We start from the raw sequence: 16,707 nt of genomic DNA on the forward strand, positions 1-16,707 counted from the left end.
ATGTACGTGCAGACCTTCACCGCTCCCTGGACTGAAAAACCGATTACTGATTTACAGATCCAGGCGCCAGGTTTACACAAGTAGCGACTTCCAAGTAAATAGAAGAAAGTATTCAAGGCCCAGGTTCTGCTCAAGAATCTGAAACCGTGAAGTATGCGTCTGAGATCACAACCCCTCTAGTATGAAAGTATGTTAATCCCACTGGAGCACTCTGATAAAGCACAAGTGCTTTGTTATTGACTACCTCTGCTACCTCGCTACACAGCCACAACCTTCAACGCAAATTCATGGGATAGAATTATCTTGCACGAGATTAAGCAAATATGAAAAATGTAAAAAAGCGCAATCATCCGGAAACTCAAGCAAACGTTCAGGCAGGTAGAAACGGCAAAACGGAGCGAGCATCGAACAGGGCTGGAGTCAATGATCCTAGTATTAATTAAAACGATTCGAGTTAAGAGAAATGATTTGTTCGAGTACTGAACCTATACACTTCTTATCACTAAGAGATAACTTATCAACGAGAATTATAGTTTCGATACCATTTTTTACGCTGGAAGCTTGTAAACCGACATTGGTGTATCGCAGCATAAACGTGTATTAAAAGGTAACGCATGTTGGTGGGAATTAAATATCTGTCACAAAGTGCAATCGATTAATAGATATGGTCGAAAAATAATCTTCCATCTGATGTAGTACTGGAATTATATTCTTTGTGGTTGCGCAACTTTCCACATCGTTCATTCAGAATCAAACCACTCAGGTACTCGACATTACCCAGCCCTAGCGTCGAAAAGTAGCGGTAAGGATGTATCCGGAAGAAAATTGTCGTCACCGATTAGATCGTTCATAAAAAAATGGTGTCGTTATCAAAAGCGTCCGCATCGTGTGAGTTAGCGCGAAAACGCCTCCTCCCTCCCACGGCTCGCGATTCCTCCGCGTTTGCGCGCCGGCGCGTCTGCAAAAAATACCGGCCGCATTCCGCCTCCCTGTCGTCGCGCGGGTAGATATCCGGCTTCTCGCGACGCGACAACGAGACGGCGCCGTCCCTCACCAGTTCAGGCACCGCGGAAAAGCTAGACTTTCTCGATTCGGAGGCACCACCGACGCTGACATCGTCGGCAAATCGCAACGAGTCAAAAAGCTCGGAGACATCGGCAGAAACAGGACGCCCGGGCCGGCGTGGCTTCAAACGCACAGCCTCGGCTGATTCGAACTCGTTTTCGCTCGTGTTCTCCTCAAAACTCAAAGACTCGCAAGTCTCATCGTCGCGATAACCTCGACCGTGTCCACCAACGCGACATTTCGAAGCTGCATACTCGGAAACGTCAGTGTCTAACGCGGGCCTGTCTAAAGTGACGCGTAACCGCCGTAAAGACGAATCAGCGGAAGCGGCCACGTCGGGTATGGACTGGTGGGAAGCGGCGCTAGACGAGCCCCGTCTGGACTTAATCCGTTTCTTACGCCTTTGCAATATCGAAGTGTCCGCATCTGACGATGATGAATCTGTCGAAGACGCCGAGTCGTCGTGGGTAAAAGCCTGCCCCAGACCAATAGTGGACCGTTCCGCTCCACCGAACCAGCTGTCTCCTCGTTGAATTCCAGGCCTCAGATTCTTACCGGAGGCATCAGCGTAGAGTTCGGAATACTTTTCCCGCGTTGCATCGCAATCGGGTGACGTGGGCCGATCGTCTTTGCAATCGTGTCGGGTCGTGTCTGTGACGGTGACGCCGCGTAGCTCGCTGAGGGTGTAGTACGTCTCCGGGTGTTGCAGCACGTCCAGCGTGCAGTCGGGCAGGCCGCGCTCGCGCACGACTTGGAGACGGACCAGCTTGAGCGCCGTGCAGCGATTGCTGCAAAGAAGATTAGAGCGGTTTGAGCGTACCGATATCGCAGGGTTCTTAAACTGTTGACTGTTGAGATACATCATCAAGATACCAGAAAACCTGATTCGTAATACTTTGGGAATGACGCCATGAGTGAGACCGTGACTACCTTGCATAGTTGCTAGTTAGCTGATTTTAGGAATTGAATAACATAAATAGAGTATAAGTAGACTATGTAAGTAGTTAGCATTATATGGAAAGTTATTGAAGTCATTTGTAATTAAATCAGGAAGAGTTCGTTTCTGAGATTACTCAAAATCCCCATTATCTCGTGTACTTGATAATCTTCAAATGCATTTGAAGAATGCAAAACAATGAGGTGATTGCTTTTAAACCTTACCAAAATGATTTTTAGGGATAAATCTTCAATTTCATCGGACAAAATCTCAACTTTTTCAAAATCTAATCAACCCTAGTTACTGGCCGCCGTTAACGAGACAGAAAGGCACCAGAAACACGCACCAGTGTTCCATTTCGTCCAGGTCTTCGTGCGACGGCCCGACGTCTGTCTGCGGTATGCTGGACCGCCCGGCATAGCTCACAACGGCAAACCCGCTGCCGTTGTTGTGTCGACAATCGGCGCACGACGAAAGGACGCGGTTAACGAGTCGGCATGCTCGCATCTCCCGCTCTCTGCCGATCAGGTCCCGGACCACTGATATGTCAGGTACTGAAAGAAAAGTTTGGTTACGTTGGAGCATTTAAGTTGAGATCAAGTTTGGATAACACGGCTTGGAAGCCTAGTCACGTTACAGTCACGGTTTGGCACAAGGATTCCATATATCCATGATCATGTTGTCCGAATTATTTATCTCATCAGGCTTGTCACTAAATACAGTTAACCAAATTTGAAATACAGAAAGAATTTTGTTGTTTGATGTAATAATAACAATAACAAGACTCACGAACGAAATACTACAATGCACAGATGAGATAACAGAGACGAATTCGACTATAAAAATAACCTAATTACAACACCACACCACACTAATGAAATCATTTTCGATAGTTGTTTGCGGTCGCCATTATTTTCATTTAAGGGTTCTTGATCGACCATTCCAAAACTGAAGCAGCCGCTATTCTGTTGCCGGAAAAAAGCTCAGAGCGGAATAAATTTGGCAGTATCAATATATTGTTTGTTGCGATAAAAAAATTACCATCACAAAAATTTTACGATCACTCAAGAAAAAGCACGACACTGAACTGAACAGCCTCAACTCACCAGGATGGTAATTCCCCATAAACTTGGTCGGTTCTGTCTTCTGCGTGTCGGCACGCTGCTGCATGAAGTTTAGGTGCAAGTCCCGGTTTCCGTACCGGCGTCTAGTAGGCGCCCTCGACTGTCCCACCATGTACAGAGTGTCCGGGACGCCACGGTAGGGCAGGTCAGGCTGGCGGCCCAGTGAATTCCATGGCGAGTCCGGCGAGAGATTGTGCATGGACCGCAGGTTGACCCGGTCGCTCTCCTGCGCATACCTTTCGTCCAAGATGGTCTGCATATGAACGGATGAGAAATTGAGCGAAAAGAAATTTTACGAACTGTGAACCGGTCTAACGTCGAAAAGGTAGCATAGCAGTAGACGATACAGTTTCTCAACTGGCATAATTTGGGTTTTAGCGCTGGTCAGGTCAAACCAAATGTTTAGCTGCAAAAACGGCTTCCAGGCTAGGCCCTAGCACTGCGATGCTAACTCTACCACCATGCATTTTGCATATCCATTGATGATGCTAACAAAAATTAAGACTCTTTCTTCCATTCAACATACAAACTCCAGTAATGTATCGCTGGTCACGAGCCACCATATTACTCGCCAAATTGCCAAATATGATCAAGGGTCATAAAAGGTCGCTTGCAGCTGGCCTAAATTTCAGATGGTTTACTATCAAATGTACATATAGATATTTCTGTTATATGCTTCTTATAGTAAAGTATACTCTCGAGGGGACACACAAAAAGTCTTCGAGTTAACAAACTATACTACAATGAATGTAGTCTTGAGAGCAATATTCAAGTTTAGTAGCGCCAGTTTAAATAGTACGAATTGTCAGGGTGTTCGACATGAATCTACTAATCTACTAGATAGTGTCTGAACCCATGTCGAAACTACCCATTTGTTTCACCACATATTATTATCTAACAAAGTGCTTGTCAACCTTCATCGGCATAGTAAACACTTTTAAACTTTACACAAAAGTTACAAACCCCAGTCCAGGGATAGTGTTCAACATTTATCCCAATTATCGAAAGTGGGAATGTGATAACTAAAAAAAAGGTCATCGCACTCGCCCAGTAGTTATCACACGGCCTCATTACCAGTTGTCATATGGGGCGAGTTCACCGGCCTGTTGTTATGCGCCATCTGGTACACCCTGGTGTGCAAGATACACCCGCTTGAAAAGCACCGATCTAACGCACAGAATAATTTTATTATTACAAACTGACTTTTGCTTCCTCCGCGTAAGGCCGGAACAATCGCGGGGGCACGAAATCGGCCCTCGTTTTCAGCCACTGCCTCGACCCGTTGTCCTTGTCGGAAACGTTCTCCAGCAAGTCGGTCGGCGGTCTGCTGATGACGCGACGCTTCACCGCGTTCACAAACACCTGAACACGGAAACAAGTCACAAAAAATTACACGAAACAATAACTTCATGTTGATAATCCTTTTACCAAATGTTACACCCTTGGAGCACTTCAACATTGTTCCCTGTTTTTTCTTTCTTTGGGTATTTACAATCAAACGCGTACTTGTTAACGTTTGTTATGTATCATTACTACCGCACCTCCCCTGTCTACTTGATACCAGCGGTAGTTGTTCGCTTTTGTTATTATTACGTTACACAGACAGAATACTTCCTACATTTCGAATTGGATTCACCGACTTATGGACATGCGCTACTGAAGTTATTGTCTTGCGTAACTCAGAAAAAAAGTATACGATCATACCTCGTGATCTGCAGGCAAAAGATGCTGCGTCCTAACGCAGGCCAGCACAGGCGCCGTGCATTCGTGGAGATCTTCGATTCGCGAGTGCAGCGATTCTCGGCTGGTCAAAGCCGTCTTGCTGCGGCCAGTGCCGTCATCGGTATGCGATAGAAGATTGGGTTCTGTTAACGGGAGAACAGCCGTCAAAAACAGTATCACAAATCGGTAGATATAGTGCCAGCCCAAGAATCGACTAGGCAGCTTTTTAAACGCTGACTATTTTCAAACCATGCGAGTCTGTCAGCGATATCTATAAATCTCTGAGCCGCGAAAATTTCAACGGAACACCCGATTTTTGTGGCCAGACACGGGACTAGGCAGCGTAGTGAGCAGAGGTGCTGAAACTAGTCATCGTTGGTACTTGAGGTAGCAATTTCCAATAATAATGCCAAGTATTTCAGGCCTAAGACACAAATCATAACGAGTTAAGTAGCGCAAGTAAGCAATTCTAACCGAGTACTCTGAAAAAGTAGAAGTGCTTCGTTACTGACCATTTTCAATAACGATCGGACATGAGTCAAACATGAACCAGTAGCCAAAAGCACTAAGAACTTTTTCTAAATCCTCTAGCCAGCCTTACATGGGTCTTGACCCAACGGTATGTATCTGTTTGTTATCGATCATCGCGCATCGTGTCATTATAGACAATATCAAAATGCACGATCTATCGATGACAGAGAAGAGTGGATCCTCGACATAATTATTGCCCTTTGGCAATAACGCACGGTAATAAAATACGTGTGGCCGGTGTGGCGGAAAAATGGCAGTCGACAAAAGTTCAAGTTCGTCTGCAAGTGCATTAGACCAGCGGTTGTTTACCTTCTTACTTTGTGTATATTTAAAATTTCAAAACAAATTTTACGGAACGGTGAGCCTTCAAAAAGCAAATCAACGCAAAATGTAGTTACAACAAACGCACGGAATTCAACAGCATATGTTTGAAGCTTCAACTCGACGTGGAATTTGCTGCTGATTTTTTCATATTTCACGCATTACAGTGATTTTATTGAATCGACCAACCAACTTGATTTCGTTTGTTCGGGTTCTTTTGAATGAAAAAATACTTCGATATTTGCTAGATTATATCGAAATTTAACGAATTTCGTTCGAAGAGTCTTTTTAGTTTGCACACATAACTGGTCTTAAAAGAGTTGAAGAGTACTATTACACAGTTTACAACATTATGACGTACGGTACCTAAAGTAGACCATAAATTTAAAATAGAATTGCTTCATTTCTCTAATTAGGTAATAGGCAAGCGTCCGACTTCGTGCATTCTGAGATATAAAATTGTAAGATATTTGGTCAACCAGCGTAAATGATCTTTGGCGTTGGACACTCGCAAATCCATGTAATGTACAAGCTGTAACGTGATAACGGCAGAGATGCAAATCAAAGTTTGCATGTGTCATCGTTATTGGGACAGATTTATCAGCATGAATACGATGCCGATACCTTGTGCGATGTGCGAATTCATCTTTCATTTTTACCAGGGAAAAAAATATGAGTATGATAAGTCCACCCACCACTGTCGCCAATCCTCCTTCTTAACTCTTGCTCCCCCCATTTCAGAGCGCATTTCAGAATGTCCAACTCGGAAGCGTTGACGAAATCCGACCGCAATACTTCGATGATTTGTGACGCTGTCAATTTCAGCAGCACGTCGGTGCCGAGCAGCTGCCAAAAAAGGAATAATGTTCCACTTCCGACGCAAACATCGCTTTGAACGCAAGCTCGGAAACCACCTCGGCAAATCGGTCGCGAATGAAGTTGTTAACTTGTCGCCGCACCCAATCGGAGCCGTGCGGCAAACTCGACCATCGCAGGACTCGCAGCAGGTTTCTTTCGTTCAAGTTACTTACTATGAGTTCCTCGCACCCTGAGAAAGCGGAAACACGTGATAAAGAATCTGATATAGGCTCACACAATAAAATTACAATAAAAGTCGGGGCACTTTTTTACAACACGAAACAATCTGTTACGTAAATTGTTAATTTCTTCACTAGAAGCTTTTCGAATGACTCTCATCAGTGGTGATTGTCAGTAATACGGTGAGTCCACATATTTCCTAAATTTCGAATTTGATTCACCATATTTAAGGGGCACTGCACTCTAAAAATGATGTGGTCTCAAATTGAAGGGCAAAACGAAAAAAAAAATTTGGCTGCAGCTATTTTCTTCAGACCACCACCGTAATGGAGCTGCAATTTATAGAAATTTCCACAGCAACCTTTACGCTCCAGCAGTCACGCACAGATCAAACTTTATTTAGTTGTCAGCTGATGTTATGAAGGAAATATGTCGTACACGCCAAGGTGGTTTAGATACTGCTTTCAATGTTAGATGTCCAGTCAGGGGATTCATGTCAATATCGGGCCTAGCGTATTCTATTTCTTTAGGACAGAAATAGATCATGTCCTATTCTTATGTATAAAAAATCGTTAGACATGATCTGTTTCTGTCCTAAAGAAATAGAATACACTAGGTCCGATTTTGACATGAAACTCCTGACTGGACATCTTCCGTTGAACACGGTATCTAAACCATCTTGACGTCTACGACATATTTCCTTCATAACACCGGCTGACAACTATATACGGCTCGATCTCTGCGTGACTGCTGGAGCGTAAAAGTTGCTGTGGAAATTTCTATAAATTGCAGCTCCATTACGGTGGCGTTCTGAAAAAAATGGTTGCGCCAAATTTTTTTATTCGTTTTGCCCTTAAATTTGAGACAACATGATTTTCAGAGTGCAGTGCCCCTTAATGACGTTCGCAAACCGATGTGAGTCAATCGAGAAGCTTTTGATGAATAAATTAACAATATGAAGTAATCAATTACTGTAGTTCTACAGTTCTGTACCCTGAACGACTTCTCAATGAGCACGGTTTAGATAGCAGGTAATTGCGGGAGATGGTATTACAGATTGTATCAAAATATTTCCGCGTAATGTCACAAACCGATAAACAGTATTCAATCACATGAACTTGGGAACACAAGGGCTGGCAGAGCATGCATGTAGTGAAGGCAGTGTTGACTGTTGAGTTAACTCTGTTCAGTATAAACGCAGTGATCAGACGGCATCCGAAAAGAACTTCAACGTAAGCTTGTAGCCAGTGATGGGATGCAAGCGGTTCACCAGGGTTCTATAGAACAATTTAACAATCCGCAAACTGGTTAGCATTACCAGTTACCGTCAATGACTTTTTGAACAGAAGTAGACTAAAAATATGCCCTTTGTGATAGTAATGGCTGACAAAAAATGAGTCCTGCCGCTGCCTATAGGGATTTGCTTTGATTGAGTAAGCGAATGTCACGGTATTCCAACGAATGCATCAGCGGCCATCCGTATGTAAGATCACCAGGAATACATTAAGAACAAGTACAAACAGCAATCAATTCCTCGAGAATACGAGATGGATGACTGGGCGTCGTTGATACAAAATCAATAAAAACAGTCGATAAAAACCAATTTCCTGCTACTGATACCCATTTTGGACTTAACGCTGCTAAAAGCAGCCGGTTCGAATAAAATTACGCCATGATTAAGATTAGAGTCGCAACATTCCGCAAGTCAAATCCATTGTTATGCACGGCCGAGTTCAAACCGGCATTATAGACAAATGACTTCAACAAACTATCAATAATCGCAAAACAAAAATAAATGTCACGCCATGACGCAAGATCATAACATCGCACCTTATTCATGAGGAAGTTGTTTATAAAGAAACGCAATCAATAACGATGAAGCCATGTAAGAAAATACGAATTTAGCAAGATTCATATTCACACCAACCCCGAAACACTTGTGTCATACAAAAACCTCAAGGCCGCCCATCAAAACCAGAGTCACAAGCATGGAATGGCATATAATCTGAATAGCTTTCTAGATGGCTTTCAACCGAAAATACAAGAGAGAAAACCACAGTTGCAGCATAACCGCTTAAACCAGGTTGATAACCACATTACAACCTACCATAGATTAACGTCGGAAATTCGATGAACTCTCCGATGTGGTGCAAAGCGATTGCGTCTTCGGTATTGAAAAGGTGGTTATTAATCGGCACGCCTTGCACGATTCTCTCCGTCAAGTTGAAAAAATAGATCTTAACAAAACGGCGACACAGATATCACATATTTGCCCCAGGGATTAACCAACACCACTGCAAATCAATACGCCTGACATCAATTCAATGGAAATTATGAGACGCAGCTGTAAACAAGCTGACATTATAGCAGCGACCTATATTCGCTCAACAAACAAGTTCATCCAGGTTAGGCATTTCAGAATATATGCGAGCTCTGATTTGAAATCAATCGATGAAGTAAGCGATACCTAACGTGATCACATACTTTGTCGGTATACATAGTGTACAGAATAGCAGACATCCACTTTGCAGGTATGACGTTGCTATCGATTTCCAAAGTTTGGACGGCGTTTCGAATGTCGGCATCAGAAGCCGTTGCCACCTTATCAACAAATCAGAAATTTTAATACAACTACCAAAAACTAGATCAATAATCACAATACCTGTTTTTCTATCAGTTTCTTGAAGTATGGCGACCGAGCGGCCAGCACGAATTTATGACAATGAAGCACGTCTTCTTTCTGGTCATACATGGCCGTCCAATGCCGAGAGTCGTTGCTAATGACGAGTCTCAAGTCACCCGAACCGGACTTCGCGTCCCGATACATTCGCATCATATCATCGTGCAACGAGGCTGGTATGGAAATTTTTCCGGGGGCCCTGCCGATCACGAACGCATCATCGTAAAAATGTCAAGGTTTGGAGATATTGCTATCATGTTCAGCAGCAGGAGTATGCAAAGTTTTTTTTTTGACAGGGGCCACAGAACAACGAGCTGAGAAAATGTGCGGGCCGCACACTACCGGCGAGAATTGACATATTATCGTTGTATGTATTTCCAGTACAAATAAGCGAGGGTTACATTTTCAAAAATTGATCGGAATCGCATACAAGCAACACGCACTTTCATCAATTTTGTTGTGGATCATAAAATCACCGGAAAGTTCTTACGGACGATAGTCTTACTAATCTTGGTATTCCTGGTGACTCAAGACCGTATGTTTAATTTTACTCAATTCCCTTTCCGCGACTGACTCAATTTGGTATAGAAATTGAGAAGACCGACACAAATTTAACTACTGCGAGGGTCACATTCAATGTCATTTTCAGAAGTAGATACGGACCATCAAAAATTGACTTGCGAACCATAATGTAGACACCTCTGTTACCAGGGCATAACATGGTATGGTACGGAATATGGAAATGTGCAAATATGGAAAGTAAATTTTAATGTACGGGTAATTTTGTCGTTATCGAGATGAATATGCTGCTGAAGGACGTTGGTTTGAATCTATTTATTATAGCTAGCTCACGGCTTACGAAACCGTGATCGATATACATACTACAGAAACATTTGCTGTGTGCGAAGGACTGACTGCAGTACATGATCGCACATCGATGTTAACTGTGCTAGTATCTGAACAGCAAGACACTTATATTCGTGAGGCGGCCCCACATATATACGTCTGAAAGATTACCACCGGAGGCCTTCCACAAACCAAAATAGGCATAATATTTATCATCTCGGAAATATAGCCTAAGAAAGTGTATCAAACTTGGCATGGAAGAATGTTGGCATGGTATCGGAAAAGTCAAGTATGGAATGCGGAAATTTCATGATCCATACCATAGCCTACCATACCGTGCCTGCTGCAAAGGTTACTGTGATTGCAAAATATTCTTTGTCACGAAATCCTTACGCTAGAACCTAGAACAGATAACGTGCTAAACTTCCGATCCTGATTCATTATAGTATTTGTTTCCAATAGCAGACAATACACAAAAAAACCTGGTTGACCAATAAACGAATGACACATATAACAAGAGACTCGGCAGACGACTATATCCCCTGTCAAAGAGCATATCAGGAGTAAAGAAAGGCAGGGATGATACAATGTCTGGTCAAAATAAAATAGACTTTAAAAATCGGATCACTTACTTTGAATGAGGACTCTCAAAACTCAAGTGCGTGAACTCATTTTGGCACAATAACCCAGAATTCAAATCGGGATCAATCGATTTACCCTGAAAACAAACATCGTCACATGCCGACATGGAGACATATATCTACACGTCCTACACACCCTGTGAGTGCTTGATGATGAAGAAGTATGACGGTTTGACAAAATCCGCTCATCCATGGAAAACCGATGCTTATGCTTCCGTCGAATTCCGCTACGTCTTCTCGGCACGGGTGCTTGTTCGCATTCAAAAATAGTATACCTACACAATATGTAAGAATGTAACATATATTAACCGTTACCATACTATGAACAGTACAACACAGACGACTGTTTGAATATTCCCTTTCCCAGATATTCTAATATGACACAATGTTATTTCATGGCAGTTTAAGCATATATCAATATACACTTGGCGGTGCAGCCTTATCATGAGATGTAACAGATTACCGATTTCAATACCAAATTCTAAAATTACCTCCCAACCAACAACCCAAGTATGTCCATTAGACATACACAGGGGAAAGTCAAAAGTTGCAAGATTATAACAAAAAAGTAGAGAAAACTCACCGAAAATGCTGCTTAGTTCGTCTCGAGTTTCTAATGTGCAAGCTGTCGTCTGTCGTGGGCAGCGGTAAAAGCTTTCGCGGACTGGTCTGCAGCGACGCCTCGTGGGCCGACCCGTCGTATATTTCCGTCAGAATCTCGCTTAGCGTTCGCGCAGATAGCCCATTGATGAGTATGTTCCATGTCATGAGGTTCAGATCTACTTGCGATCCGCAGGAAATTCTTTCGGCTGAAGACTTAGGAGATGAGGGAGTTCCAGTGGCAAGATAGGAGATGGTGCCAGAATTTCCAGTCTAAATTTATAGTAACCGCATTAATGCCCATAGAGATGGCACAATCAAATGCAATCTTTTCAATCAATCAATACCTCAAAGGACAAAGATGATGGCCGATAACTCCAAAGACAAGGACAGAGAAGTAATTAGCGCCTATTCGCAGTGAATTCATGGGACAGTACGGTGTTTTCGCTAAGGATAAAGGTAGTAACTGAGCATGCTCAAGAAGACTAAAGGCTGATACTAAATTCGTAATCGAGCCACTACAGTACATTAATTTACTAGTAATCATCATAAAGCTTTAAAATATTCTGATACAGACGAGATAATTGAAATTGGTATTGCTATTTTTGAGCACCTATCGCCGTGATTCACTTAAATGTACTCAACATGATAAAACTTCTCTTTTGACATCAAACCTCAAACTTTGGTTCCAAGTATATCCCGATCTAATGTAAAATCAATCATAAAATCTGCGTTACCCCTCCAACTTGATAAAGATGTTGTTCTCGAGTATTAAACAATAAGTTCAAATGAAAAGATTACACTCCACTGGTCGACACATATTTTTAGGCAGACAAAGATACCAGATTTAAGCTCCTCGTTTGATAAGGATACTACAGGTTTTAGGTATACCCATTTTGTTGACTCAGCGGAAAATTATCCATTTACAAGTTTAAAAAATGAGACGAGTATGAGTATTGTAGTTAAGCTTTTCAAGGGCAAATTTTATACCTTTATACTCCTTTTTAATCTTGGTAGGATGACCAATTGATACAGCAGAATATGCATTTTCGTTGTGCAAAAGTACAATTTTTAGGTTTGACAAACTGCTTCTTTGACAAACATAATTTCGCACCAGGTCATTTTAATATTGATAGAATGACTGAGAACGACATGAGGGTTCTTTATAGTTAGTTATCTATTTATGAGCAGTATAAAATTATTTAAAAAAAAACTATTTTCTTCCTATCAAGTGAAATATGCAAGGGTAAATGCAGTCATTTTGGGCTTTTTTGGGGGTATAAATATCTTCTGAACAAGAGCCAATCTGGCAAAACTAATGTGATATTTGTAATCAGCAACATTTAAAACCGCAGAAACGGCTCTAAGTTATTCTACCAAAATTTTTTTTCGTTTTGTTGACTTGTGTTATCTATACAAGCAGATACTTGTCAATCACTACAAACTCATGTAATCTCATGCTGCAAATTACACTGAAAACACAGTAATCAAACAAGAACGAGATTCTACGTTATCTTGAAACCTAATTCATCTCAATCTACTGTCTGTCTGTCATTAACATATCTGTAATTGTCCACAATGAGCATGAATTTGAAATTTAACGTTACCGCAAGCAGATGGATGAGTAATCGATCGCATGTAAATCATGATGGATAGGGCCTAACCGTTCGAATTTATTTTGATCAATTTGAACCATTCTCTTCCTGATAATGAAGAAACTAATTCACTCACCTGTCCTTTGATTACTTCATGTAGGTAAGGCCATCGAGCAGCTACCAGAGCTCTATGAACTTTAAATTCCTTGTGGGACGTGCCTGCATTGTGCAGCAACATGCATTGGCTTTCAACTTTTTCACAACATGTTATCACCATATCGCAACAGGCAGATGATTTGTACATGGAAAGCAGATCTTGTTTCAGAGTAGGGGCTGGTGGTCTCGATTTGTCAGCCTGAAACATAGATTTTCAATGAAGCATTCCAAACAACTAACTTAATATTTATAAACAGTATTATTATTGAATCTTGAAGATAAGGAAGATTGCATCAAGCACTCAAGTGATCATTGAGCAGTTCATTTTGGGTTTCTGTTCAAAATTGGAGCTGGAGGATGCTTTGGCAACACGTTTTAGTAACATGAATCATCAAATCTAGGATTGCAAATTAAATATGTTACGTCATAGTACTAGCCTAATGATGCTCAATACCTTGCCATTCATTATTCAGGTTGGTTTTGCAATTTTGAAACTCAAAAATGAAATTTATGATGATCTTATATTCGCAAACTATTTTCAAGGCAGTTCCATTACTTTTCAAACAACTCATTTCCATCATCAAATTGAAGTACAATGGTTGACGGATGCCTTGGATTTACTTGAGCTGTCGGAGTAGTTTCAGTGACAGGGACAGATACAAGTAAAATTTATAGCCACTCACTCTTCAACTACATAAAGGGTGTAATAAAACCAAATTAACCTTCCTTACTTTGCAACCACAAAAGTGATCTACCAGATACTATACCGGTAACTAATAAAATAACTATAGTATGTGTTGTCTTCTATAAATAGGAAAAATACTATAAGAAAAATTGGATAAATTAAAGCAGCAAAAATAATAATCGGACTAGATTGAAATCTCTATTTATTGTCATTAATGAAAACACAAGCTCAAATTGTTAGTGCTTCTATATTAGGGTTGCCATACGTCCGGAATTTCCCGGACATGTCCGGAATTTCACTGTTCAAACCAGCGTCCGGGAGGAATTTCTAAAATATGCCAAATGTCCGGAATTTTGAAAACTTGACGTAGGCTCATAATTTTTTCGTAAATCAGCATAAAAACAATATTTTAGGGAATATTTATGGTGATGCACGATATTTTTCTTCGCGCTGCGTGCGATTTACTATCACTTTTATTGGTTTTAATACGGACACCGCCACCCTCGCAAAAACTACACTAAAATATAATTAAAAACAACCTTCATTTACTCTAATAAGCCTAATTGTGATCGTAATTATAGGAGAACGGTATATTTCAAGAGATCGTTAAGGCCGTTTAAATGCTTTATTCAAAGATATTGGTTCCAGACGGAGGGGGGTCGTTTGCCTTTATTCTGAGGTTTGCGAATATGTTGAACGTAATCAGCTTCCAAAATAGCCCGTGAGTAAGTCTGGGCAAAGGTGTTGACTTCTTTTAGTAATCAGCTCGTCAAATTTTGATCAGGGCCACGGAACATTTCAAATTGGAGACGAAGTCGCGACCATAAAGGTTAGAAACCACTGGATGTGGGGTGTTTCTAAAGCTCCATGGTGCGCACCGGCATAAGGCTGATAAACAATCTTGTCAGTAGGACATGAACATGACTTAACGCTGTGCAATTACGCTCCATGTATTTTCGAACTCATCATCCTCCGCCATGCTCTACCGCTAACTCTGATAATGTGGGCGGGGAGTAGTATCTACATAGTAATATATGGAATAACCAATATTATTGACAGAATTCATTCAAATAATTTGACGACCAGATGCCTATAGGAACCAGATTCACATAGCAAGCACGCCCTCCCCCAGAAGTTGCATCGATTACCCTGTAGTGTGGGCTCAAAATCATTGTTTATTTGGGCGGGAAGGGGCTGAATACATATGCTTTAGGCCCCGGTTACACAACACACAGCCACATACTTCTGAACCGGATCGTGACCACCTCTTGTCTATGAGCAAAGCTTTGCCAGTGTGACGTCATAACCCATTTTGAAATCCACTAGTGGGCGCTAAGGAGTGTCCGGAATTTGGGTTGCAGAAATATGGTAACCCTATTCTATATGTCATCGCCATCGCGATATGTACTAATAATAATAATCAGAGCTAGCATAACACAAATCCATTCAATACCAGTATCTGAGCATGACACGAGATTACATTTGAACATCATACAAGGAAAGAGGGGATATTTCAACATCCTTGAAATATTCGCTGAACTTACCATAATTGATAGTTCTCTTAGCATGGATGATATTTCATACTGCATTAAGACTGATTTAATTTCATTCAAAGACCATCCCGACATCAAACTCCGAATATGTCTTCTATGAAGTGGAAGCTTGTTGGAAAATCTAGGAACATCAAAATAATATACCTCACAGTTCCAATGTAAATTATCGTAACGGTAACAGTGGTGATACCTCTTTTTTATGTTGAATTTCTTTTTCCAAGTTAAAAGGCTTGACTTTTTCTTCTTGCTACGGTGCCTTTTCTCGGCAATATCATCAGCCATTATTCACTTTATCAGATTACTTCCGCATACGTGCTATGAATAGAGAAATATTGTGCATTAAAAAAATCAGAACTTATATCAATAATGAAATGACACAAAGATTCGGTACAGTACAGTGCCTCACAATAGCATTTGAATATATACTGTCTATATAGTTTTGTTCACAAGACTGACATACCCGCTACTTCAGTTAAATAAAGGTGTGCCGTAACAGCCCAACACAACATCCAAAAAAAGAGAGTTATTGAGGCTCTGAGTCCAAAAAATCAACAAATCTTTGCGGAAAATTGAATATAATGAATTTCCGTTTATCTACAATTATTTATCAGTCTAGAGGTCATCATAAGATTACAATACAATAAACAAGGGAGTCAAAACGAAATGGTCAGGTATACCAGGTTTACCAATCAATCAAAACTGACATCATGATGAAATTGAAAAGACATCTGTGCAAATATATATATATATAAAAGAGATCGGTAACTAATATTCAAAGAATGATATTGCAAGACAATGAAAACATTGTTATTAGCCTATAGTGGCTAGGACCTGGGCCCCAACATTAATCACAAGGCTAAACCATTAATCACAAGACCAGTAGCCTATGTACAATTGCAAACCGATCAAAGGGTTGCCAGTGAACCCGTCCCTCGGTGAACCCGTCCCTCGGTGAACCCGTCCCTCGATGAACTCGGCCCTCGGTGAATTCCGCCCTCGGGAAATTTTGAAATTAAGTGTATTAACAAGTATTTAATATGAATTATTAAACTAATATTGTTATTATCAACAGCTGATTTGTCGATCTTGTAAGGAGGTCAGGGCATGCGTAGATCACAGAGTGATCAGATCACGTGATCACGATTGCGTGGTCGGCTCATTGTTGAATTGACTTGGCGAGGGGCGGACGTGCGACGTTCGACATCCTCGTATC

General features: G+C 41.3%; 1 protein-coding gene across 1 annotated transcript; it reads right to left on the minus strand.

Annotated features, from left to right (window-relative positions):
- Positions 1-284: 284 nt before the first annotated feature.
- Positions 285-16,407, minus strand: LOC145441222 (BTB/POZ domain-containing protein 7-like). Its single transcript, XM_080319042.1, has 16 exons — positions 15,685-16,407; positions 15,486-15,615; positions 13,237-13,455; positions 11,489-11,778; positions 11,042-11,180; positions 10,897-10,982; positions 9,401-9,617; positions 9,223-9,339; positions 8,846-8,975; positions 6,615-6,748; positions 6,396-6,546; positions 4,831-4,991; positions 4,330-4,488; positions 3,109-3,379; positions 2,349-2,556; positions 285-1,853 (listed from the first exon to the last, which is right to left on the minus strand). Exons 1-16 carry the CDS (start codon positions 15,774-15,776, stop codon positions 848-850), a joined length of 3,510 nt encoding a protein of 1,169 aa, XP_080175168.1. The 5' UTR covers positions 15,777-16,407; the 3' UTR covers positions 285-847.
- Positions 16,408-16,707: the final 300 nt, after the last annotated feature.

This window comes from Botryllus schlosseri, chromosome 6, assembly GCF_051294905.1.
Source record: "Botryllus schlosseri isolate E-star chromosome 6, Bs_hap1, whole genome shotgun sequence".
Lineage (NCBI taxonomy): Eukaryota > Metazoa > Chordata > Ascidiacea > Stolidobranchia > Styelidae > Botryllus > Botryllus schlosseri.